The sequence below is a fragment of the Leucoraja erinacea genome, chromosome 37, assembly GCF_028641065.1.
Source record: "Leucoraja erinacea ecotype New England chromosome 37, Leri_hhj_1, whole genome shotgun sequence".
NCBI lineage: Eukaryota > Metazoa > Chordata > Chondrichthyes > Rajiformes > Rajidae > Leucoraja > Leucoraja erinaceus.
In genome coordinates, this window is record NC_073413.1 from 5594601 (window position 1) to 5621931 (window position 27331).

General features: G+C 44.0%; 1 protein-coding gene across 4 annotated transcripts in view; it reads right to left on the reverse strand.

Moving 5' to 3' along the window:
- Positions 1-2091: 2091 nt before the first annotated feature.
- The window catches only part of LOC129713825 (CCR4-NOT transcription complex subunit 3-like), a 94222-nt gene continuing 68982 nt past the window's right edge, over positions 2092-27331 (reverse strand). For all 4 annotated transcript variants that reach the window (XM_055663147.1, XM_055663149.1, XM_055663144.1 and 1 more), the window contains 10 exons: positions 26726-26779; positions 22355-22527; positions 19083-19225; positions 17310-17418; positions 15711-15867; positions 13678-13780; positions 10742-10940; positions 9216-9348; positions 5062-5187; positions 2092-2504 (listed from right to left, as the gene is read on the reverse strand). In XM_055663147.1, coding sequence (XP_055519122.1) covers positions 2406-2504; positions 5062-5187; positions 9216-9348; positions 10742-10940; positions 13678-13780; positions 15711-15867; positions 17310-17418; positions 19083-19225; positions 22355-22527; positions 26726-26779 — 1296 coding nt within the window. In that variant the 3' untranslated portion in view covers positions 2092-2405. The remainder of the gene's footprint in view (positions 2505-5061; positions 5188-9215; positions 9349-10741; positions 10941-13677; positions 13781-15710; positions 15868-17309; positions 17419-19082; positions 19226-22354; positions 22528-26725; positions 26780-27331) is intronic.

Below are 27331 nucleotides of genomic sequence, written 5' to 3' on the forward strand. Positions count from 1 at the left end.
TGTCAGTGTGAGGCCACATGCAAACTGGAGGAACAGCACCTCGTACTTCACTTGGGCAGCTTACAACCAGGCAGCTTAAACGTTGATTTCTCCAATTTCAAGTAACTCCTGGACTCCGCTCTTCCCGAGGTCGTCTGTTGCCAGTTCTGATTTGTTCGAGCCTTCAATTGCCTCTAGTTTCCCTGCTATCTTTCAGTCTGAAGGATTCTGACCTCAAACAGCACCTATTCTTTTCTCCAGAGCTGCTGCCTGACTGGCTGAGTTACTTCAGCATTGCTTAGTATATTCGGTATAAACCAGCACCTGTTCCTTCCTACACTAAAAAGTTTATTGCAGCTGGCAAATCTAGCATTTATTTCCCCATCTCTAATTGCCCAAGTGGTGGGGAGACATTTTGAATCCCTAGTATCTATCCTGAAGATATTCTCAGGGTATAATTGGTGGTAATGTTCCAAAGTTTTGTCCCAGCAATGAGGAAGGCAGATCCGGTTTACACCGAAGATGGAAACAAAACGCTGGTGTCATTCAGTGCGACTAGGCAGAAGGGTCTTGACCCAAAACATCACCCCACCCTTCTCTCCAGAGATGGTGCATGTCCCCCTGAGTTACTCCAGCACTTTGAGTCTATCTTCAATGAAGACACTTAGTTGTAATTTGGTCAAGTACGTGTGCAGTTTGGAGGGGAACCTGCAGATGGCAGTGTTCCTACGCGTCTGCTGTGCTGGAGGTTATGGGTCCCTTGGGATGGACAAGGGCCACAATGTCTGAGAACATGATCCCCCCCTCTCCTTCAACGTTGGAATGCTCGAATGCTGAACCCCCCCCCCCAAATCTTGGGCTTGCTACACAGAACTACTATGTCTCTAGACACAAAATACTGGAGTAACTCAGTGGGACAGGCAGCATCTCTGGAGAGAAAGAATGGGTGACGTTTCAGGTCGTGAAGAAGGGTCTCGACCCGAAACGTCACCCATTCCTTCTCTCCAGAGATGCTGCCTGTCCCGCTGAGTTACTCCAGCATTGTCTATCTTTGATTTAAAGCAGCATCTGCAGTTCTATCCTACACATTTTTACTATTATCTACCTCATTGGTGACACTCAAGGCCATCCTTGACTGGAATTTGCTGGCTTTACCTTGCACTTAATGTTGTCCCCTTATTATCATGTATCTGTAAACTGTAAATGGCTCGATTGTAATCACGTATATTGTCTTTCTATTGAGTGGATAGCATGCAACAAAAGCTGTTGACTGTACCTCCATACACGTGACAACTAACTAACTGTTAGCATAAGATTAGAGGAAGCCCTGTAGCAGAGAGAGGAAGGAAAGTTAATCAACAGTAAGCAGAACTGCAGTATGGCTTGAAATTTCACCCCAGCACAAGTGGGAACAGAGAGGAATGAACACCCGAGATGCGAATAGAGAATAATGTTGAGGCGCCAGAACATATACAGATAGAAGTTGCAACAGTGAAATACAAAGCTCATTTCAGAAATCTAACATAAAATACTGGTAATCCCACATCCTGATCGTTGAGAAACCCCGATGTAGTCAGTGGCCGACTCTCTCCAGAGTGTGAACAGAGTCGGAGAGGGCAGTGAGACAAGAGCTTGGGGGGGGGGGGATCTAGAGTGTGGCAGGGTCCACAGACTGTGTATGCCTGGAACACTAGGGGCCAGGAACCTGGGTGGGTGTGAGGGCCGGAATGCCTGCGTATTATTTCTCACCGCCTTCAAACACTGTGGCTCACTACAAAATGATGCTGTGTAACGTTCAGGGCATTAATGGGGCCACCGAGAACAAAGTGGGGGGGGGGGGGCGAGGACGAAGGGAACCACTGCGGGCTGAAATGCTTTGTAACTTTGTTGCCGCCGATATTGGGCGACTGTTCGCATACTCGTGGCTGCAAAACAAAGCATCACTCTGTGACATGTCGCACGTGGCAATATAGTTTCATTCATCATTAATATCCAGTCCAAAAAATAAATCAGCCCAGCACTAATGTGCCAGATTATCAGAACTTCAGAGACATTCCTCATGGCCAACAAAATAAGGAAACTCGGACCATGCCACAAAATAAACATTAAGTATACATGAAAAATGTTTTATTTTTTTCATACAAGCACTAACTGCTTTTTAAACGCAGAACTGTACAGATTCCTGACAAAGTATTTTCCAATACAATATCTTATGCACAGGTTAGAACAAAATACATGATGTACAACATTTTTTGATTTCTTTCTTCTTTTTTTTTTCCTCAAAATTGTACAAGGTCTCTAAACGAAAGCTCTCTTCCAAGAACACCGGTGTGTTCAGACTGTGAGCCCGATACTGGGTTACTGAGGTTCAATCAGTAGCGTGGGGGGGCCATACCTCACCCTGGCACTGGGTGTATACTTCCTGGTTACTGCAGGTCCCTGTCCTCCAAGTATCTGTATTCGAATGTGAAGCCTTCCTTCTTTCTCTGGCCCCATTTCTCATAGTCAAAGTAAATGTATGTTCCCTGTTGGGTAGGAAGGAGAGGAAAGTTAGACGCAAACACTGCTTCACACGGCTTTCATCCTGGGTAACATCAATCAGTGCCTACAATTTTAATTGTCAGTTTGCAACTCAATGCTTTGTTTTTAACAACTCCTCATTAATTTTCCTCCAAAGAGCGCTGTTTATTCCACTGCCAAACAGTGCTATCAATAATACCACGGTTGGGCTTTAGACAGTGCAAGGCAAGTCAGTGCCACCTGCTACATTGAGTAAATCAGACTCAATGCACACACAAAAGCAATGGGCCTCACCTAATAGACAATACTCTAGAAGCCATACCCACCTGCACAATCTACTTGCATCTGCTCTTTTCCCTCTCCTTTGTCTTCACAGCACGAAACTGCCAACATCACTTACCTATATTGCTTGAGACTGAGAGTATAATGAGAGGCTAGGTGCTGAGTAAGTAAACTCCAGCCCAATTGATGTAAAAGAGACTCTAAGTGCAGTGGGAACAGGAGAGATAAAGGTAGGAGGAGGATTGAATTAATACCAAAAAATATTAGCCTCAAATAGTTTACAGTATCAGGAAAAAAATGCAGATTTAAAAAAATGTGAAGATGACATTGTGATGGGGAACTAATGTTTACATCGGGCAGCTTTGGACATACCAGGTCGCTACCTGAACTGTGAGGCTACTGCAGTGCCCAACCCAGAAGGTACAAAACCTACCTTTTGGTCAGAGTAGACTAAATGCAAAAGCAGCCAAGCCCTCAGCCAGAGCCCTAGTCTGCAATCCAACTCACACAAGTCAGCACCATTTAGTAAGAAATTGCACAAGAGTCAGAAACTTAAAGAACCAGGAGACAATCATTCAGCCCTTCACACCACTGCCTATTCTAACAGCTTGCATCTACCCTATATTTAGTTTAGTTTAGAGATACAGCGCGGAAGCAGACCATTCGGCCCACCGAGTCCGTACCAACCTGCGATTGCCGCACATTAGCACTTTACACTAATACCAAGCCAATCTTTGTACATCTTGTGGCGTGTGGGAGGAAACCAGAGATCACGGAGAAAACCCGCGCGGGTCACGGGGAGAAGGTGCAAACTACGTACAGACAGCACCCGTAGTCAGGTTTGAACCCGTGTCTCTGGCGCAGCAAGCGCTGTAAGGCAGCAACTCTACCGCTGCACCAACTCTATCTCTGCTCACTACCCTGGATATCTTTTCCGAGAGCATTTTTCCCCAATTCACTCTTGGAACTTGAAATTTACTTCTGCCAAACTTTCAGACAGTACATTCCTGCAGCAACTCGACTCTCATTCCCCCCCCCCGGTAAAATATATGTCCTTTACTATTTACCACCCCATCCAAAGCTCCTAATTTTAACCACCTATTAAACCTCCCCGACCCTATTTGTGTCTATGACCCCCAGCCTTTCTGAACTAGTTTGGAGGTTATGGATAAGTGCAGCAACACAAGAGTGCAAAGCTGCTGCGAAGCCAGCTTCCTTCACATGTTTCGATTCAAGGCCACAGGTTACAGCAAAACTCTTGTAATCCACTGATCTTTTGGAAGACGTGGTAGCTAGGAGTCCAGCTTGCCAGGCACCCATTGCCCACACTCCCTCCAAACTCTGAGGGTCCTCAGGAAGCACAACCTGGACTCTAACCTGCTGCTGACCTTCTACCGCTCGTCCATCGAGAGCCTGCTGACATACTGCATTACAGCATGGTACGGCAGCTGCACCATGGCAGACAGGGAGAGGCTTCAGAGGGTAACTAGGACAGCACAGAAGATCATTTGTTGCCCTCTCCCCTCCCTGATGGATAGTTACACCTCCCGCTGCCTTAGCAAGGCAAAGAATATCATCAAAGACAGCTCCCATCCTGCGTTTGGACTGTTCGACCTGCTGCCCTCTGGAAGGCGCTATAGGTGCATCAAATCTAGGACAAATAGACTCAGGAATAGTTGTTTTCCGAAAATTATAACTACTCTTAATTCACACATGCACTGACTTTACAGCCCAACACCCGGACTTCCATCTATTATATCCACGTAATGAAATTTGGAACTGTAATGTGTATTGTAACTAATTTTTAACATTTTTTTTTTTTTAAAACATTTTTAATATTTAATATAATCTTTAAACATCTCCTTCACCATTTTGCCTTTATAGATATGTATATAACGCCGCAGAATTGTGCACCTATCCCCCCCCCCTTCTTCCTTTTGTTTTTGTTTTCTGTTTCTTGTTTATTGTACTAAATTATATGTATGCACTGAGTACGAGCAGCTTTTAATTTCATTGTACATGTGAAGTGACAATAAATGGCATACCAATATCAATGAGAATGTTGTTATGCAAACATGTGACATCTTTAAACAAGTGAATTGAAATTGTATCGGGGAATTAATAGGAGTAACATCCAATAGTCTGGAAAGTGTGCCAGGCTGGCACCGAGTCCCGCGGGCACTTGAAACACTAATGCAGAGCGATCCCAGGTCTCCTAGTCTACAAAGGATAATCAACTAAGTTTTATTGACAGACTGAGAGTGCCGGTCGGATCTGTACCTGTTCATATTCGTCTGTGATTGTTTTTGGCTCTTCGTGTCTCTGAAACCACATCATGTACTTGGTGTGGAACCTCCAGGACTGTTTCTTCAAAGCTTTAGCAGCCAAATACTGGGACTTGGTCCCCTGGTAAAGAGGAGGAGGGGAGGAAAAAAAAAAAAAAAAAAAAAAAAAAAAGCATCAGACTCCAGAGCAAGAACAGTTTGCAGAAGTGCACAGTAAAAGCAGTTTCGTCCCGAAACGTTGCCCATTTCCTTTGCTCCATAGATGCTGCCGCACCCGCTGAGTTTCTCCAGCAATTTTGTCTACTTTCGATTCTCCAGCATCTGTAGTTCCTTCTGAACAGTAAAAACAGCCACCTTAGACGTCAGCTCTTTGACCACAAGCTCAGATTTTGACACTAAATGCTGGAGTAACTCAGCGGGACAGGCAGCATCTCTGGAGAGAAGGAATGGGTGACGTTTCGCATTGACCCGAAAACACCACCCATTCCTTCTCTCCAGAGATGCTGCCTGTCCCGCTGAGCTACTCCAGCATTTAGTGTCTATCCTCAGTGTAAACCGGCATCTGCAGCTCCTTCCTACACAATCTCTAATCTGTTCCATTCCCACTACTCTTTCCAAACAGCCCTTCACATTTTCAAGCATCAATCCTATTCACTTTACGCAATCTGTGTCCACTTCCCATTCCAGCAATGCATCCCAGAACACCAGAACTCATTGTTAAACAACATTTCCTCTCCCATTATTTTGCTCATTCGTGTAAATCTGTTATCTGGTTACCGAGCTTGCTATAGGATTCAGCTTCACCCTATTTTATCAACAAAATGCATTGTACGTTTGGAAACCTAGTGAATCTCTCCGTAATCTTGTCAGCTAAGAAAAACATCAGCTTCCCTTTTCTTAACTATTTTACAAGGTCCTAATCTCCTCTGGGATATAATTGTACACTTCTCTGGCAAAGTGCAGGAGTCAGAGAGTCCATACAGCCTCTAAACTAAGCCAACTTGTCCACACCGACCAACATGTCCCATCTGCACTAGTCCCACCTGCCTGTGTTTGGCCTATATTAGATTTACTAGAATGTTGCCTGGGTTTCAGCAACTAAGTTACAGAGAAAGGTTGAACAAGTTAGGGCTTTATTCTTTGGAGCGCAGAAGGTTAAGGGGGACTTGATAGAGGTTTTTAAAATGATGAGAGGGATAGACAGAGTTCACGTGGAAAAGCTTTTCCCACTGAGAGTAGGGAAGATTCAAACAAGGGGACATGACTTGAGAATTAAGGGACTGAAGTTTAGGGGTAACACGAGGGGGAACTTCTTTACTCAGAGAGTGGTAGCTGTGTGGAATGAGCTTCCAGTGAAGGTGGTGGAGGCAGGTTCGTTTTTATCATTTAAAAATAAATTGGATAGTTATATGGACGGGAAGGGAATGGAGGGTTATGGTCTGAGCGCAGGTAGATGGGACTAGGGGAAATTATGTGTTCGGCACGGACTAGAAGGGTCGAGATGGCCTGTTTCCGTGCTGTAATTGTTATATGGTTATATCCCTCAACCCATCCTATCCAGGGACCCGTCTCAATGTTTCTTAAACGTTGCGATAGTACTTGCCTCAACTGGCTCTGGCAGCTCGTTCCTGATACCCAGCACCCTTTGTGTAAAAAAGTCACCACTCAGGTTCAGATTAAATCTTCCCCACTGCCCCCTCACCTTAAAACATAAGCCCTCTGGATCTCTATTCCCCTGGACAAGACACACTACATTTAAATGAACTATTCACAATGTTGCACACCTCTATAAGGTCGCCCCTCATCCTCCTATGCTCTGGAGAGCTCAACTGTCAGCTGTTTTGTTCATGTACAGGGTTATGATTACACTGTGCCACCTCAGTGGGGATTACTGGAAAGTGACTGCTAGCTAAGGCTTGCTTCCCCCCCCCAAATCGCCTGGAGTCCAACTGACCCACAACAGTTTCTGACTACACAACTACATCAGTATAAATACAGAATAACACTATTTTTCAGGCACAAGAGCTCAGTTGCTGAGTTTACAGAGGCCATTGGAGGAAATACATTATCCATTTGCAAGAACGGCAATCTTTCATGAATATTGGGGAATTTGCTTTTCATACTTAAGCCTTTGCAAGAATAGAGCACATTACAACTTAGCAATCAAAGTTAACATTAAAAGTGTCTGGTCAGTCAGAGTCTGTGGAGCTCTTCTGAGCCCAGCCATTGCCGAACTGTTGCAAGCTGTAAATTATTCCCAGAACGATAGGTCCAAGGATGCAACATGGTACTATCCCCAACATCACCCGGGTTGAACAGTCATAGCCTGCAAGATATTTACAGGGCACTGATGGGGAAAACAATAGTGCAGATGAAACTTGAGTGTCGGCACGGATGCAATGGGCCGAAGGGCCTGCTTCCATGATGCACGACCCAAAGATCTCTGGCATTGCGGGAATGTTTGCCCGAAACTTTCACGTTGAAGCAGAATCCCCTGCACTAATGCTTAATCTTAAAGCACTCGGAGCAGTGGCCAAGGGGACGTACCGAGCAAGTAAATAGTGCAGGCACACCAGATGTTTACACTGCCTTTTCCTAATTTATAGTACACACTTCATTACAGGGGACCACAAGAAACAAGGCAAGCCATTCAGATTCATTCCACCTGGCAGACCATCGAAGCCTGGAATGCTACTCAAAGGAACAGCTGTGTGACATGTACTTGGCACACGTTCCAAGTTAGGAATAATCTTGTGGAGATAGAACCTTTTATTTTATTCCCCATAAGGGATGTGGGGGGAAAAGCAGGAACAGGGTACGGATTCTGGATGATCAGCCATGATCTTATTGAATGGCGGTGCTGGCTCGAAGGGTCGAATGGCCTACTCCTGCACCTACTTTCTATGTTAACACTTTTCTCTCCCTGTATTACTTTCTCCTCTCAAAAGAGGAGACTTATTTTGGAGGTGCACGGGTCCAAAACGCCCATTCTTCCCGCACAAGGCTAGGAGAGTGCAGGCAGGTGAACTACATCCCACCTTGCAATGACCAAACAAACGCACTTTCATCTGGTCCGGCAGCATCTCTGGAGTGAAGGAATGGGTGACGTTTCGGGTCGAGACCCTTCTTCTCATCCATTCCTCTCCAGAGATGCTGCCTGTCCCGCTGAGTTACTCCAGCTTTTTGTCTGTCTTTGGTTTACACCAGCATCTTCAATTGCTTCCTACACACTTTAATCTGGAGCCCACTGTGTGGTGGGGCCTCAGATTGGATTAATGGCTCAGTGCAAGGATACAAATCCAGTGCAAAGTTCTGGTAAAGGTGGTCCCAAGGACAATGTGAAGCCCTAATAAATGGAGAGCATCAAACTGCTTCGACCTGCTGCTAAAACTGAACCCCATTTCCATGTTATTCCAAGTATGAATCCAAAGAACGTTTGCAAATTGAAACCTGAACACTTCAGTGCCTTGTTACAGAATGGTTGACAGGCACAAAAATCTGGAGTAACTCAGCGGGTCTGGCAGCATCTCTGGAGAAAAGGAATTGGTGGCATTTCGGGTTGAAACCCTCCTTCAGACAGAGATGCTGCCTGACCCACTGAGTTACTCCAGCTTTTTGTGTCAGTCTTCGGTTTAAACCAGCATCTGCAGTTCCTCCCTACAGAATAGTTGTACTGCTCAAAACTAGGGCAAAGGCTTAACAGGGATCTTAAGTCAAGTATTTCCACGCGGGGAGGAGTGAGTATGTACAACTTTTCCCCACACAGAGGTTTGTGAATCTGTGGAATTCTTTGCCTCATGGCCAATTCTCTGTAGGCTTTCAAGAGAGCATTGGATAGAGCTCTTAAAGATAGCAGAGTCGGGGGATATGGGGAAAAGGCAGGAATGGGGTATTGAGTGTGGATGATCAGCCATGATCACAGCGAATGGCGGGTGCGGGCTGAATGGCCCACTCGTGCACCTATTTTCTATTGAAAGAACCACCAGAGGGAGGTACAATTATAACATGCAAATATTATTTGGGCACATACTGGGATACAACAGATTTAGATGAATATGGGCTAAATGGGATTAGTTTAAATCTTTATCGACATGGATGATTTGGACCGAAGTCCCCGTTTCCATGCAACGCAACTCCACAAATACTCACCTCTAGGTAGTAGAAAATAAAGAAGAGTGTTTCTGTGGACAATCGTTGGTAGAACTCCAGTGTGTCCGAATGGACTGGGGGTATCTGATGGTGATAAGGCGGCGTGGGACATGGATTACGAGGGAGGTAGTGTCTACAACGGGGGAAAAAAAAAAATCAAACATTTCTTCAGAAACAATGAGACATCCTGGATTTGACTAACCAATGTATAACTAGCAAAATACCACTCTAGCTCACAAAAAAAAATCAATGGATTTGGACAATGCCGTAACCATAGACTAAACCGAGTGGCACTATCAAAATACTGGTATCAATGGCAAGGTCAACAGTTGGGGGTGCATTGTTGAATTAAACAGGGGTGGTCTATAACGCCTCTCTGTAGCCTGCACTGTGTGCGGGAACACAAAAATAAACCATCAAGACACACATGACCGACAGCAGTAAACTCCCAGCCAACTTCAACTCCTCAAAAAGCAAACACGCTCCATTTTGTCAGCAGCTGATCAGTGTGGTCAACAATATGAAGTCAATTACAAACATAAGGAGGCAAGACAAATTACAGCAAACATGTCCGATAATGTCTTAATAGCCGAGATTCCGCAACATACACACACCATGTTCATACATCTCTATTCAAGTGCAACGCTTAAAATCAAATCGCCTCTCCCACATCACATCAATCTGCGGCAACATACTTGAAATACTGTCTCAGCCTTGCTCGCCCATTGGAGAAAATAGAAAATCCATAATATTTTTATCCACAAAACCAAATGTACCACAGCTTAATGGGCCATGTGACTTGGTTGAGGTAGCACTCAAGCTAAACCTGCCCACTGGAACAATAGAACAGCTTCACCAACACTATTCCCAGCTCGGATTTAATTTGTTGAACAAGTCAACGTTTATTTTATAAACCGAACACATAAAGCAGGATTTCTAGTTGTCTAAAGTTGTTTTACTGACATAATCAGCCTTTAGGTTTTGTGTGAAACAAAGAATATTTAAGTGGTTTCATTGTAAGCTATTAATGAAAGAAATCTAATTTCATAAATGTGATTTGAGATTAAAGCCCATAAGGTAATATGCTTTCCAGTAAGTCGGTGGGCCAGGCAGCATCTCTGGATAGAAGGAATGGGTGACGTTTCGGGTCGAGACCCTTCTTCAGAAGGAATGCTTGATGGGTGACGTTTCAGGTCGAGACCCTTCTTCAGAAAGGTCTCGACCCGAAACATCGCCCATTCCTTCTCTCCAGAGATGCCGCCTGTCCCGCTGAGTTACTGCAACTTTTTGTGTCTATCTTCGCTTTAAACCAGCATCTGCAGTTCCTTCCTACACATATGCTGTCCAGTGGCTGGCTGAGGTACTTTCAGTTTTCGTAGTATTTTGATATTGCTGGGAAATGGATTTGTTGAGATTCAAAATGTACAGTTCACGGTTTGAACCCGTATTCATTGTTTCTATGTTTTGAAATTAATCTTCTCATTTCCCCCCCGAATTTATCATCCTGCCCAGGAGTGACTACTGACCGTATTCTCTCAGAGTCCGACGGGTGAGGCATGTGTAGCCACGCTGATTCCACCATGTGCAGCTGGTATTCTTGGTCCTTGGATAGATGCACTGGGCTGAGTGGGCACACACCCAGCATCGGCTGAAGATGAACCTCTGTTGTTTGCGGAACAGTAGATGTCATCGAGTTGCTCTGCGATGATGGGGTGCTGAGGAGAACTAGAGAACAAAAAACACAACGCATATTAAACAGAGCCCACAAGATTTTTTTCGTTTAGAGATGTAGCGTGGAAACAGGCCCTTCGGCCCACCGAGTCCGTGCCTGCCAGCAAATCCCCGTACACTAATATTACCCTACACACTGGGGACAATTTACAATATTTACCCAAGCCAATTAACCTACAAATTAGCACGTGTTAGGAGTGTGGGAGGAAACCGCAGCACCCGGAGAAAACCTACACTGTCAGAGGAAGAATGAACAATCTCTGTACAGACAGCACCGATAATCAGGATCAAACCCAGGTCTCTGGCGCTGCAAGGCAGCAACTCTACCACTGCACCACCCATTAATCTTATCCATTCCATGGTTGAAGTAATAGCCTACCCTCCTTCAGGATGATTTACAACGAATGCAGGCCCTGCTGACCATCAATGGTCAGATCTCCACTCCATGGTGAGCTTTGAGTACAAGAGCTCAAGCCTCATGTACCAGAGGCAGATGAACTACTAGAGTGCGGACTGAACAAGGGTTAACCGTGCAGCCAGACCAACTGAACAATAGTGGGTAGCGTCAGACTAAACTTCTCCACTGCACAAGGCATTGTTCATCATAAGGATTAGCAGACTCTAAATAGCATGAAGTATCCTCTGGAGATGAAAGACAGCAGGCATATGGAGGTACAGTGGTGTAACAGTAAAGTTGCTGCCTTACTACACTAGAGAGACCCCTCTGTATGAATGGAGTTTGTACATTCTCCCTGTGACCACATTCCAAACACGTCCAGGGTTGCAGGTTAATTGACATCAGTAAAATTGTAAATTATCCCCAGTGTGTAGAACAATGCTAGTGTGCGGGGTGATCGCTAGTCTGCGCGGACTCGGTGGGCCGAAGGGCCTGTTTCCCCACTATCTTAAAGAGCCTGTCCCACATGCGATTTTCTCGGGAGTCGCGGGGTAGTCACGAGTAGTTGCCCAAAGAGTGGTACCTTTTTCTGGTCACCGCTGGATTTTCAACGTTGAAAATTTTCGGCAACCTGCTGCGACTAACGGGTGCCGGCAAGTCACCAAAAAAAAATTGCGTAAGTGGGACAGGCCCTTTAAAGTCTAAAGCACGAGTAAGTTCAATAAGATTTAGATCCAAGTCTGCCCTCTTGTGAAGGATGAAACCCTTGCGCTCTGCATGCATCAGGAATGATCAAGAATACCTCGCATTGCAATTTTATTTAAACCTGGTGATGCCCAAGTGTACAAGGTTACCTCAGCTGGAATTTCCCCACATATATTTGGGTGCTGGGTGATTATCTGGCCTATTATCTGGGCAACATGAAACTTTCCGGGAAAATAATTGGAGGACTTTCCAACAAACAGTTGCAACAGAAGTGGGCAACTACTTCATTTGAGCCTCTTGGCTGTAGCATTCTGCACCATTTGCCTCCTTTTAATCCCAGTTCTGGAACAGCTCTGCCCAAGACCACAAGAAATTGCTCAGGTATGGCTGTATCCCAGTCCATTACAGACAGACAAAACTCCCCTCCACACTGTCACACTGCCTCACGAAAGCAACCAACATAAAAGTTATCAGTACTTTTTCACACCGAACATTCCCTCTTCTCCCCGCTGCTGTTGAGAGGGTACAATGCATGTACCACCAAACTCAGGAACAGCTTGTTCCCCTATGTTATCAGTATTCTGAATGGTTCTCCCATAAACTAGGGTATAGTCCCAATTGTCCAACCTACCTAATTGGCATTAGACTTTTTCCTCAAACTGTATCGTTACAATGCTGAAAATTACATCCAGCCCCTTGGTATTTTTCTCACTGCTCTACCTGGTGTATTCGTGTCTGGCTCTATATTAATTCATAGTATTATCTGATTTAAATGGACTGCACACAAACAAAAGCTTTTCACTATCTCGGTACACATGTGAATAATAAAACAAATACAATCCTTGTGTCCCATTTGTTCAGATTTATAAAGGCTGCTTTGATCCACAGTTGACAGTTCAGTGATCTTAAGGTGAACATTAATTCTTTCAAATATAGATAGCATCAGGAGGGCAGTACAAGTCACAAGGTGTCATCTTAGGACAACCAAGTAGGCTGGGTGCAGATATCATTGGAATCTTCTCTGGAAGACCGGCCTCATGCTATGCATTGCTTCCCTCAGTCTTCTTGTGCCCTGAACACTCCATCACTGACTTGATCAAGGTTTTGCACAGACACTGCAGCGTTGGTTTCCTCCTCAAATATTTCCAGGGTAACATCGAGCTCCTGGATATTCAATTGGTTTACCAGTAATAACTGGTCAGTGATCAAGGATGAAACTCGGGTCAATTTTCAACCTCCGTCCCAGGTGAAGAGGTCGATTACTGCTAAACCATCCTTGAGCCTGAAAAGCAGCAGTTAACTTGTGGCATAAATCATGGATTGCTGGTCGGCTAAACTCGGTGGGACAAAGGGCCCGTTTCTGCACCGTAACTCTACACTAAACTAAACTCTTGATAGTTTACCATAGAACGAAAGATTTTGGCACCCAAATTCCCATCTGACTGTTGTAAAATACATCTGGAGTTCTATAAACACCATTATGGGGAGAAGGCAGGCACGGGTTATTGATTGGGGACGATCAGCCATGGTCACAATGAATGGCGGTGTTGGCTCGAATGGCTGAATTGCCACCTCCTGCACCGATCTTCTATGTTTCTATTAAAGGAATATAGGTCTGCAGGCACTCACCCCTCTCGTTCAAATGCAAAGACTGGACTTGCTCTTCCAATCCTGCACTCACAGCTGCTCGTTCTGCCATACTTTTTAAAGAGCTGAGTGTCTCTGGAGCCTGCTGCATGTATAGAAAAATCAAACAGTGTTAATACAAAGACATCCCAAACATACGCCTTGCATACAATGCATCATCTAAATGGCTTTCAGCACACACCAAGATCCCATCACGAGCAGTTCAGATACAACAGAGCTGCATTTTGAGGGAGGGGTAACAACTAGTATTCCCCTGGGCTTTGAGAGGTGCCCCAAGGCCTTGTATGCCCAGATGATAGCCCTTGGTTCAATGTGATCTGCAACAACACCCCAATAGAATGTCAGCCTAGATTATACAACCGAGCTCTGTACATAAACTTAAACCCAAAACGTTGACTCGGGTGAACGCACTAATAAATTGGCCATAATAACTTTTAATGAATGCCTAAAAAAGAATAATTTAGCTCCAAAAGCTAAATGCCAAACCTTGGCAATAACATCACTTCTTTTGCTCAGATAAAGAATACATTTCAAGAACTCGGTGATCCAAGAGTACTTAGGAATTCTCACAAATAATGAAGTGAGCAAGATAGAACATCGAAAACAAGAGTAGGGCAGGATGGACAGTAAAAGGTTAAATTAAAAGGATCACACATTCAATTGAAAACCCCACTAATTTTCCCCAAGGGAACAATGAGACAAACCATCAAGCCTTTGCTGCAAAAAGCTGTGATAGACACTGGGAAAATCCCAATTTGAAGCAGCAGTAAGTTGGGCATGAACTGGAGTTTACCTTCAAACTGCAACCCTCTGAGCAGTACAGATTGTGACGTAACCAACCAGAACATTCTAACCAACAGTCCTTAGCCTTTCAAACAAAAACCTGTGTCAGGTTTTTATTTGCAGTCCTCACAGATACGGTAAAACTGTAATGTTTCATGCTTCAAAGGCTTAGCTAGAACACCATCTCATTGGCACAACAAGTCCTCAGTACATCAGGATTATACTTCAAAATAACAGACCCCAAGGCACTGCACCCTGCTTGGTACTCGAGACATTTGTAATAACAGACAAACCAGCTTTGGTAGTCCCCAAACAAAATAATGACACTTGTCCCCTCTACTATATTTGAATAATATTTGTATTTTGTTGCGCAAGTAAGCCACCTACAACTGCCTGTAACATGAACAATGACTTCAAGAAGAAAAAAAATCTTTGCATAAGTACCAGTAAACAAAGCTATGACATGCATTGTAATTATCTGAAATTGTAACAATATTTTGTTGGTTGTTTTGAGACCAAAATCAAATTTAAAGATTTAGTTTTTATGCTTCTCGCAAGTTTACTGCAATTATTCAGGAGTTATAAAATTATGTGTGGATAGCAGCATTAACTCAAAACAAGAACCCATCTTCAGAATATCTATTCTAATGTAGCTACCAAACAGTGCGATCAGTTTGAAATTAAAAGAACAGCTTTGCAAACAGACAGGCCTATCCTTGTATGCATCAGCCAAAGGCGAACTGTCCCACATAAAACTGTAAATCTTCAGCTCCAATTATTTCGCACCATTGTGATAGAGATGAAGGAAGCTGCCAGACCAGACAAAATGGAGATATTGTACCTTCTAATGGTCCTGGCTACTGCTGGAGAGGTGCACTCATTGACCAATTCCTGAATCACCCCAAGGGTCCAATTATCAAAGTCAATTGCACCAACAAGTAGTAACAGGACTGCACATAGCAGGATGACATCAACATGAACAATGTGATATCGGCATTCGTTGAGGGTGGACGTACAACATTAAACTCAGAAGTGCAGTGCTGTGCCTTGTATAAACTACTGTAAGAAACACGCATCAATATTGCCGCTCACAAAAGCCACTTTAAAGCAGACATGGGTTTGTCAGAATTCCAGTAACCAATAGACACCAACTGTATAACTGTTGAACTGCAGTGGTTGAGGACAGCAAGAAGGTGGAAGCACTTCACCCGCCCATTTTAATCTGTACGTACCTTCAGCTCCTGCGAGACAAACGGCAAGGGTCCATTCATCATGGCTGGTGTTGGTTTAAGATCAGAAAAGTTGGAGGCTTGTGTGTTGACCTGACTGGCTGCCAGTACAGGGATGATGCTTGTCGTGATAGCTACAGACACGCTGACCGACTCTTTCCTGTGTAACAGAGGTTCGTAAAAACACAATAAAATACAAGATGTCGTCACATTAACACCAATCTACACAAACTAGTCAACTTTCCTGAACAGCTCTATGCTTTGATCACTTTATTAGGAAGATGCCCCGAATTCGGCAGAAAACCTGAAAGTGGTCAAATTTAAGGACAGCAAATGTACGTTTGTAAATCTGCTCTGAGGATGCTGACAGTGCAGCAGCTACAACATCACGTTAACAATCAGTAGCCTGCCAGGCCACCATTACGGCACCATCACATAGCACAAGACTGTAGACCAGAAGGGATTAAGACAACAGGGTTTTTTTCCCCTCAATGGACATCAGCAAATGAACTGAGGTTTCAAAGTAAGCCGACAGCCCATAAATTACAAAGCAGAAGTATAAGTGTTGTAAATGTGAAATAAAGAGAGATTTGGGAGGTTGGGCAACTGCTGGGGAGGGAATAAAGTTCCATATTATCAGACCCTCGGAGTTGTAATGAAGGGCAGCAATCTGAAAAATAGAACACATAACGGTACAGGAACAGGCCCTTCGGCCCCAATGCCTGTGTGAACGGGATACCAAATTCAGCTAATCTCCTCGTCTGTTTGCGATTCATATTCCTCCATTCTCTGCATATCCATGTGCCCATCTAAAAGCCTCTTAGATGCCAATATCGTGTCTACCCTCAACAACACCACTGGCAGCACTTTCCAGGTACTGGCCACTTTGTGCAACAAAAAACACTTGCCCCGCACATCTCCTTTAAACTTTCTCCCTCTCACCTTGAAGCTATGTCCTCTATGCTTTGAGTTTTCCACCTTGGGGGGAAAAGGTTCAGTCTATCCCATCTATGCTTGTCATAATGTTGTAAACTTCCATCAGGTCTTCCGCAAGCCTCCGAAGCTCTAGAGAAATACAGCTTTCAACAGATGGTGCCTGGCTTGTTTTTATTTCACGAAACATACGGGAATGAATTTCAACAGCCAGTATGATTTAACGTTTGTTACCTCTTTCAGTTCCTAATCCAACACTGTGTAACGGAATTGACCTCCAAAAATCTAGTATTCTTTGATCATTTTTAGCGAGCACTGTCAAGATTGGGGAAGGGGACAACATTGGAAGGATTGCAGAACCACAGCGCACAGAGCTGCTCAATGAGCCTCAGGTAGTTTCCAACAGCACCACTGACGGATATGTGTAGGAGGGAACTACAGATTCCAGTTTACACCGAAGATAGACTCAAAATGCTGGAGTAACTCAGCAACTGGGACAGGCAGCATCTCTGGATAGGAGGAATGGATGACATTTCGGGTCGAGACCCTTCTTGAGATGTTTCGACCCAAAACATCACCCATTCTTTCTATCCAGAGACGCTGCCTGTCCCGTTACTCCAGCAAATTTGCGTCTAACCACTGAAGGATATAACAGACTGAGATACTCACACATTATTCTGGATGGGTGTGGTGCCACTCGGCTGACTGTTTGTACTGGAGGGAAGACTGTAGCTATTTTGATGTTCCACACTGTTCTCAGCGACAACAGCACTGTAACCTGAAAAACATAATCCAACTTTAGCAGCATATCCCGAAGCGTGGCCACAAATAAATGCAACGATGATGCAATTAGAAAATGCAGTGACACACAGACTCAGTAGCAACATCTGGGACACACTATGAGCCTTTATGACAAGGTAGTGAGCTAGTTACCATATGATCACTCAAATCATTGTGAATGGGAGAACAAATTTTGTTTCTAATTAAGGCTGTTGAAAAATGTTGAGTTTGTGTAAAGAAGGGCATTCAGCCCTTCATGGCTAGTACTAAATAAGATCATGGCTGGAATTTTTACTCAGCACCATTTGCATGCACCATCTCCATATCCTTAATATTTAACAACCTCTTGACCAGTGTCTGGAATATACTCAGCATTCGAGTCTCCAGGGTGCTCAGAGGACAGAATTCCAAAGATTCACCACTTTCCGGGTGAAGCTGGTTCTTCCCATTAGCCTTGAATTGCCAGACTTGCGTTGAGACCGTGACCCCTGCTTTTTGACAGTATAACCAGAGTGAGCACATCCTCACATCTAAAAGAACAAAGTGCTAGAGTAACTCAGCAGGTCTGGCAGCATCTCTAAAGGACATTTCAGTCTGAAGAAGGGTCCCACCCAAAACATCACTTATCCATGTCCTCTACAAATCCTGCCCTACCCATTGAGTTACTCCAGCACTGTTCATTTTTGGTAAACCAGCATCTGCAATTCCAGGCATTTCTTTATCCTCGTGTCTATACCTTTTTAGCTCTGGTCTATTTAGTGCCCCATGTAATTTGAGCAAGATATACCCAACTGCACCAGCAAAATTAAATCCAACATACGATTTTCTTTGCTAATTGCTTGCTGTGCCTGTATATTAACTTTGAGCGATTGATATACAAGGACAGTCAGATCCCTCTGAGCATCTTTTAAACAAAAATCATCTCTGAAGATGGCGTCTCACATTTTCCATATTATACCCCATCTGCCATGTCCTCACCCGTTCATCTACATCCCCAACTTCTCTGCATCCACTTCACCATTATCTAGCTCTATAATCATATCTTTATTAATCTTAGTTTTAAAAAAATGTTCAGACAGTTAACCTTTTTTTTTTTGGAAGTGCAACTAATTGGAGCATTTTGGTAACATGATCGCCACTGAACATAGAAAGCTCCTACAAGCAATAATGGCAAAATCCAATTCAGATAAACGGTTTCAGAAATGTTTGAACTTGCCATGTTCTGCCTCAGAAACGAATGCACTCGGTACATTCAATTCAGAAAAATGTGGGCACTTTTTAGTCGTTTACGACAAACTCAAATCGAGGTGCAACATGGATCACATGCAATGTAAAGCCCCCATCACTGTGCTTCAATAAGACTCCTCCATAGCCCCCCCCTGAAGAAGCACCACAGCCCACTTGCCACCTTCCCCAAGTGATACTGCCAACTTTACGCCAGTTAAGAGTTTTAACTTGAAGCCCAAAACTGAAGCAGAACGATGGATGTCCACTCTGAATCTAACCCATGCCTGCCTAGATTATTCCGCAATGATTTGATGCAAGACTAAATTGGGCCTCAGGGTTGGTGGGAAAGACATAGCACCACCTGGTCCCCACCAAATCTGCACCACTATTCCCCATGGCAGAACAAGTGCAGAGCAAGTGGACAGTATTACATACTTGCAGTCCCATTTTGCTGCTTGCTGGTGGGAATGGGCACCGCATTGGCAGGTCTTGACTGGAATGAGCTGGTGGTGTTGATTGTGGTGGTTCCCGCTGCCACAGCAGCTGCATAGGCAGAAACTGAGTTCGTCCCTTGCGTCCTGGAAAATAGGTATGAGAAAATCTTCAGTGACACCCATTTCCTCAAATCATTGAACCAATCTGAACAAGAGCATCACGGCATGCCTCTTCCTGAGGTGGATCCAGGCTGTCGCTCCAGCCACCTCCCAAGTCCATTCAAATTCCCGCTAAATTACATGAAGCCACCTCCTAGAAATAGATCTTTAGTCCATCAATGATGTTCTGCTGAACATGTATGACACAGGTGATTTGCATCGTGAATCCATTATATTGGAGAACATCTTCGGAGAACAACATTTTTCAACCACCTCAACAGTTTGAAGAGTTTTCTAAATTTCCAGTCTGCAAGAATTCTTATGCACATCACCCCACATGGACCTAATACCGAGGTGAATTCTCCCTCGTTCTGATTGAAGACACCAAGTTTTGCTCACCCCTCAGCTGAGAAATTATCCTCAAATTTGAAGCCAAATAAAAAAAGTTTTTTAAAGCACGGTGAAACTCAATCCCCGGAATGGATTCTGGCAGCAATCTCTGGCTTACTAACTGCGTTAGAGGGTTTTTAGAAAGTTACCAGAAAAAAGCCCCAAAATATTACAATCCCTGATATTTACTTCTCTTGCACCAAGCTAAACAACAAAACCATCTTGTGGTATTTCCCCAAGCAGTCTCATGAATTATTTTAGAGAATACGTACAAACTCTTCAAACAAGGAAGGCTACGCCAACACCATCAGCTCACCAAGAATGGGCATCACGCAGAGTTACACAGGAAAGTGAGGGAGGGCCACCAAATAGGAAGCAGAGTTCAAACATTTTCACTAGTGATTATTGTTAATTAAACCATATAACTCCGTAAACCATAGCCATTTACCCTTGACTTCTCCAAAGATTGATCATTTCCAGGAGGGGCTGGCCATTAAAATATGCAAATGCCTTTTACTTTCCATTCCTCTTTCGCCCCGTATATTGTTGGCTAACAGGTGGGTGATCTGGCAAACATTGCCGTTCTTCAACCATCAAACAGAAGCTAACATGAATCTGAGGAAAGCGAACAGGCTCCCCTGGACACTTCCTAAGTTTCTGTAACTCTAGAACAAGGCGTGCATACATTCAGCGTGCGTGCGAGCGTGTATATATTAATTGAAGGCACAATACAGACAGGCCAGCTGCTCCCAATAAATAAGCCTGAACACTAGAATATATCCCAGTGCAGAATCAAGGAACTGCAGGTTTCCGCGGGTCAGGCAGCATCTCTGGAGGTACAAACACCGAATTCTCCACTTTTCAGTAACTAACCTACAATCAGCGCCTCCACCTCCCATGTTTCCCTCGTCGTTGTGTCCCATCTAGATACACACCAATTTCTCTCTTCCCCGCCCCCATCCCATCTCCTTATGCCTACATTCCACCCTCTGGCTTGACAATTCATGCCTCCTCTATCCTTATCGCACACTTTGTGTCTTTTCATCTCGCGCTTTTGTCCAACCATCTGTCAATCAAAGCTGCCTCACCCATCCCTCCGCCCCGCATTCACCTATCACTTGTCAGACTTTGTTACACCCCACATCTCTTCCAGCTTTCTCTCCCCACCCGCCCCCAAAAAACACAATCTGTCTGTAGAAGGGTCTCGACCTGAAACTTTACCTACCCATGTTTGCCAGGGATGCTGCCCGATGGCTGAGTTACTCCATCACTTTGCCTTTTTTCTACAATATACTCCAACTGTATCACAGAACTACCCCTACCTCAGATGTCCGTTGAAGTAACAAACTTAGTCTATAGTGAAAAAGTTCTGTATTTTGGACCCAGATATACTCAAACACTTGCCAGACCAACAGTAAGAACTGGGCTGAATGTTTAAACCTTCTCTTTGGACATAAACATGACGGCAAAAAGCCTGCCATTTATTATTTATTTATTCATTCATGGGCTGAGGACATTACTGGCAAATTGCCCATCCCTAAATGCCCCTGAATTAAGGAGGCAGTTAGGTATCAACAACATTCGCAATTCCAGAATCTCAAACAAATCAGTCTGAGTACGTGTCACAAATTTCCTTCTCTGGGGAACATAATGAACCAGATGGTTTTAATCATCAAGTATTTTTACGATTACCATTAGAGAAACCACTTTTATTTTTTTGTTAAATCCAAATTCTGGATGCTTAAATCTAAAGCACAAAACTGCCAGGGTGGAATTCAAACTCCTATCTAGATCAATGGTCCAGAACTCTGGCTGCCAGTCCAGTTACATTAAAATTACACCATTCTACACCTATTAATTATTAGTCTGACTGGCTTCAGAACCTCTGGCAATGCTTTGTTTGAACAGTGCACTTATTCCCGCAATACACTTCTGGTTACAGGCCTACCACAGGCTCCAAAAGCACAGCTTACTCCGTAACTCCGTAAGCTCACATTATTAAATTCTAAAGTCTGACGTATGGCAGTTCATATGAAAAGCAAAACCCGTTCCCCTCCCCAACCCTCCACTTCAAGAAATTTATTTACATCATGTAGATTTTTTAAATTAAAAAAAATAAATTAAATCAGTCTTGTGTGCTTTTGATGCCATTCATTACAATGCTGTGATGGCACGATTACTGGAGTGATTTGTGTGTAGTTTATAACTTATGGATGTCTGTAAAAATGGAATGTATTCATTCCACTGGGCACAGGGAACAGTCTGTACCCTGAAGGGCTGTTAACTTTCAACGTTACACAGCAGCCACTTTAGACCCAAGATCCCAAAGAAAGCAAAGATGAATAGTTAAGGAACTCTTTGAAAGAAGAAAGTTAAGCCGAGTACATGTACATTACTTCTTATAAGTACAATGGCCACTAAATCACTGAAGTGGCACCTCAGATAACAGTATCCACTCAGTTTAGATCACAGAGGGAATCATTTTTTCAGCTTTTGATGCTGTAGTGAGAAATCCACCCGTTGAATCAAAAAGTAAACTTTTAACAAAACCATTTGATTCGGCCCAGAGTATTCGCTCTCCTTCGTTAAGATTTATACAGAACTCTTTCAGAAGCATCAAGTATTTTCACCGTACTGTACAAGGCTTATGTTAAAGAACAAGATATTTCATGCCATTGCCAGAACTCGCTGCTTAGGTGTCCTCACTGAGGTGTCTGCACTTACAGAGTGTAGCTTTTGCTGGTTTGTAGCAGTTTGTTTCCCCCGTTGCTGGATCCATTCGAGGGCAGGGTCGGCGTTTTTGTGGTGATTGACCCCTGCACACTCTGAGAAATAGAAATGGACGGAGGGAGGTTGTTACTATGATGCGTCTTGCTGCTAAGAACTTTTGCAGGGGACTGAGGTTGGAAAAAACAGAAAAAAAAAAGTGTGAATACATGATAAAACGGAGAGGAAACAGACATTTCATTCACTTGCCACCCCAGACCATTCCAAACCACCCTTCCCCCACCGTGTCTCCAAATATACCCACTAAAATCACCAAAGCAACAAATTCTTATAAAATATCAAACTGAAACAGTGTTTCTCAGCCACAATCAATGCCTGACCTGATGAGCGATTTTGTTTATAATGAAGAGCAAACTTGCAGAAAAATTGCCGAGAATGTCAAAGGCCACAAGGTGGTGTTGTTGGGGAACTTAAACTATCAAAATGTAGACTTGTAACACAATATGGAGTACAGAGGAGAAGTAGGTGCCGAAATATGCTGAGAACTTTGTTTTTGAGCAATAGTTGATCAAAATGGCCCAATGTGGAAGGTTTCATTGTGGATTTTGCTCGAGCATGGTCAAGTCAATGGAGCATGAATGGGGAAACAGATTAGATCAGAAATGCTCGGAATATTTATAGAAAAGTTAAGACCAGTTCAAGGGGAAAAACAATCAATTGGATCGGTATCAATTTCAGTTGTGCGAGAAAAGAACTAGCCTGGGTGAATTACAACCCAAGCCAGCAAAGCAAAACTAATAATGGAAGGCCTGTAACTGGAGCGGTGTCTGCCACAATCTAGATACATTCCCGTGAAGGAGCAGGGTTAGGAAATTATAGCCGTGGATGATCAAAACAGAGATTAAATGAGAGTATGATAGATGGCTGGTTGGAAATACTGCTAGAAATTGGGGCGATTACAGGAAACCCAGAAGAGAAGTGAAAACAGAAATGAGACGCAAAGATAGCATAAAAGGCTGTCAGTAAAAGTAAAAGGAAATCCAAAAATATCCTGTAGACACGTGGACAGGGTGCAAAGGAAGAGGTGGGGCTGATCAGAGGCCAAAACAAATCTGTTCATGAAGGTAGGGGGCATGCTTGAGAAAATAAATCAATACTTTGAACACAAGAAACTGTACATGCTGGTTTACACAAAAAAAAAGTACTGGAGTAACTCAGCAGGTCAGGCAACATCTCTGGAGAACACTGGCATTACTCATTGGGACCCTTCTTCAGACTGATTGTAGTGAGGTAGAGAAAGCTGGAAGAGAGGTGGAGACAGGACAACGCCTGGCAAGTGATAGGTGGAGACAGGCGATGGGGATTTGATGGTTGCACAAAGGCCAGCGATAAAAGGACACGGGTAGATAAGAAAGATGAATCTGATCCAAACATAGGCAGGTGGGACTAGTGTAGATGGGGCACCTTGTTCGGTATGGACAAGTTGGGCCAAAGGGCCCGTTTCCATGCTGCATGACTCCATGACAAAAGGCTGCGAGATAATGAGATAAGGAGAGAAGAAGCACAAGTGTGAAGCCAGGCAGTGATATACAGTAGGTGGAAGGGGAAAGGGGGATAGGACTGTGAGCAAAATAGGTGCATTTCCAGGTTTGGCACAGGGAAGAGAGGGGTGCAAATGTGTGAGCGGAGGGGAAGGGCTTGTTTGTTGGTTAGTTACCTAAAATTGGAGAATAAAATGTTCATACCATTGAGTTGTAAGCTACCCAAATGAACACACTGGTATCTACCAAGGAAGAAGCTATTGCTGGAATCTTAAAGCAGGAGGTAAATACGATTCAGGATGGGACAAGAATTTCTGAAGGAAAACTGAGGTGCGTACTACAGCTAGCCCAGAAGGGATATGTCCTGGGTCGCTTGAGAAAAGAGGAAACTACCGGAGGTTCGGACATCTACAGAATGAGGGGTGGTGCCCAAGGTCCGGAAGACTGCAAATATTACACCCACATTCAAAAATCAACGTGGATATAAACCCAGAAGCTGCACGTCAGTCGGTTTAATGTTGGAGGTGAGAAACGTTCCAGAAACAATCATGGACAGAGTTAACTTGTGTAATTGCACATTAATAGAGAAAGCCAGAACAGATTTCTTAAAGGCAAAGTGTGTCTAATTGACTATTTTTTAATGAAGTAACAGAAATGCAGTTGAAGTGTTATATAAAAGTCTGCGAATGGGTGCCAAATAATAGGCTTATGACCAAGAATGAACACCAGAGGGAAAAAAATAAAAAAGGGCTGCCCAAAAAGAAAACTGGCTAAGGGAACAGGAAACAGCAATAGTGTAAGCCTGGCTTTGGGATGGAGGGAAGTGTGCAGTGGAATTCACAGGGGATCAGTACTAAACCCACTAATTTACTTTCTTGTACCAACTGTGGACTTGGGTGTACTTGGCAGAATTTTACACAACGATATAAACATAAGGGCATTAATGAAATTTAACGCAAAAAATATAATAAGGTATTACGTCTTGGTAGGAAAAATGAGAACACAAGCTGGAGGGCACAATTCTAGAGCCCAAACATGCATTTTTCTTGGACACACCAGCTTGACTGGGTGGTTAAAAAAAGCATTGGGATACTTGGCACTATAAATCAGGGCATGCAGTACAAGATCAAAGTCATGATGAACCGTTAGAAAAGGCTGTTTTAGCCACAACTAGAATGTTGTATCCTGTTCTGTTCAATTAAGTTTGGAGATACAGCGTGGAAAGAGGCACTTCGGCCGAACGCCCAGCGATCCCAGCACATTAACACTATCCTACACACACTAGAGAACATTTATAATTGCACCAAAGCCCATTAACCAACAAACCCTGTACATCTTTGGAGTGTGGGAGAAAACTAGAGCGCCCGGAGAAAACCCACGCAGGTCTCGGGGAGAACATATTAACCCCGTACAGACAGCACCCGTAGTCAGGATCGAACCCCAGGTCCCTGGCACTGTTAGACAGCAACTCTACCGCTGAGCCAACGTGCTGCCCAAACTGCCACATTTTGGGGATAATGTTCAAGCTTTAAAGGGCACAGGAGATATTTAGCAAGAAGATACATTTTGTGGAGAGACTGGAGAAGCCTCGGAACAGAAGTGATTGCAATGGGAGCTGATAAAGGATCTTGAAATCACAAAAGGTATAAACAGGCAGATAAAAAGATTGTTCAAGAAGGAACTGCAGATGCCGGAAAATCTAAGGTAGACAAAAATGCTGGGGAAACTCAGCGGGTGCAGCAGCATCTATGGAGCGAAGGAAATAGGCGACGTTTCGGGCCGAAACCCTCGATTGAGTTTCTCCAGATAAAAAGATTGCTCCCACTGGGGGGGGGGGGGGGGGGGGGGGGGGGGGGGGGATATCAAGAACTGGGTGACATGGAATGAAGAACATAAAATGACAGGAGCATTAACATTTTTTTTGAAAACAAGTAAATGATTAGGAGCAGAATGCATCACTGGCGAAAGTAATGCATGCAGATTCCACTGTATCACTTAAAAAGGGAGCTGGATAAGTATCTGAAAGGAAAGAGTTTGCTAGGCGTTGAGGAAAGGACTAGCTAGGTTTCTCCTTCAAAGGGCTAGTATGGACCCAACAGTTCATCCGACCATCTTATACCCAGTGTGATTCAGCCATCTCAGATTTACAGCACCTGCAAGACTTTGCATAATACAGGTTTATTTTCATAGATAATGAGAAACTATGGAACGAGACAAAATGTTGGGGGCTCGGACAGTGTGAGCTACAATTCCCTGCGCTGCAAACTTCAATGTGTCAGAGAGTCAGTTCATGAAAGGTGGATATTTTCCTCAGGGCTAAAGGGAAAATGTTGCACTCCCAGCAAACAGTTAAGGAGCTGTCCCAGAAAAAAAAAATATCAACCCTTTGTGAATTGTCAGGGAAGTAAAACTCTACAAATAGTACCAGAGCAGTAATTTTTTCATGCATAGGGTGGTGGGTGAATGGAACAAGCTGCCAGAGGAGGTAGTTGAGGTAGGTACTATCGTAACGTTTAAGAAACATTTGCAGAGATACATCGATCGGTCAGGTTAAGAGGGATATATGGGGCAAAGGGAGGTAGGTGGGACTTGTGTAGATGGGATGTGTTGGTCGGTGTGGGCACGTTGGGCAAAAGGGTCTGTTTCCACACTGTAAGACTCTACGACTCCAAATACAAATGTTGATGATTATGCTCCATTTGTACTGCAGTTGCCAAATGCGCAGATTTTACACAGCAAGGCACAAATCAGGGCCCCAAGCTGAATTTGACGACAAACATTCTCTACAATACAGAGTGCAGTTTGCCCACTCTGAAAGCAGACTGACCATGCTCATTTCGCTGTCCGACCTACTCCGCTTCCTTTCATCTTCATGATTTTCCTGAGGGGGAAAAAAAAAAAAAGTATTTCAAAATTAGCACAAAAATAGCTTAACGTCCCAATGATTCCATGATTCAGTGCACCCTTTCCACGAAATCTAGGTAGGTTTAGATCTATTGTCACATGTACCATTCTTTCTTCAGCCCCCTTCGGTCATGGCTGACCATGGGTGTCTCCAGGGTGCTATTCCCTATATGGAGGACACCTGTGCGTGACTTTGTTAAACGTGGGGAGACTGGTGCACAGACAGCCACCTTGACAGATCTGGGTCAGGAGCCAGTGGCATGGTGTCCAAGACGACCGGAGACCCTTTTCTGCCGCAGCCTTCATCCGCCTTCCCAGCCGTCGTGACGCTCCACTAAGGTCAGCCATCGTCCTCCGCCTGTTCCACCGTTGAGGTCTTGGTTGGATTGCTCTTTGTCAGAGACCTCCCCCTCGACGTTACCGCCATGAGTGGCCCTACCAGGAGCATTGCTCCAGACGGCATCGCTCTCAGGATCTCAGGTCCACACAAGCTTCTCCACCACGACAAGGTGACAATCCAAAAGTACAG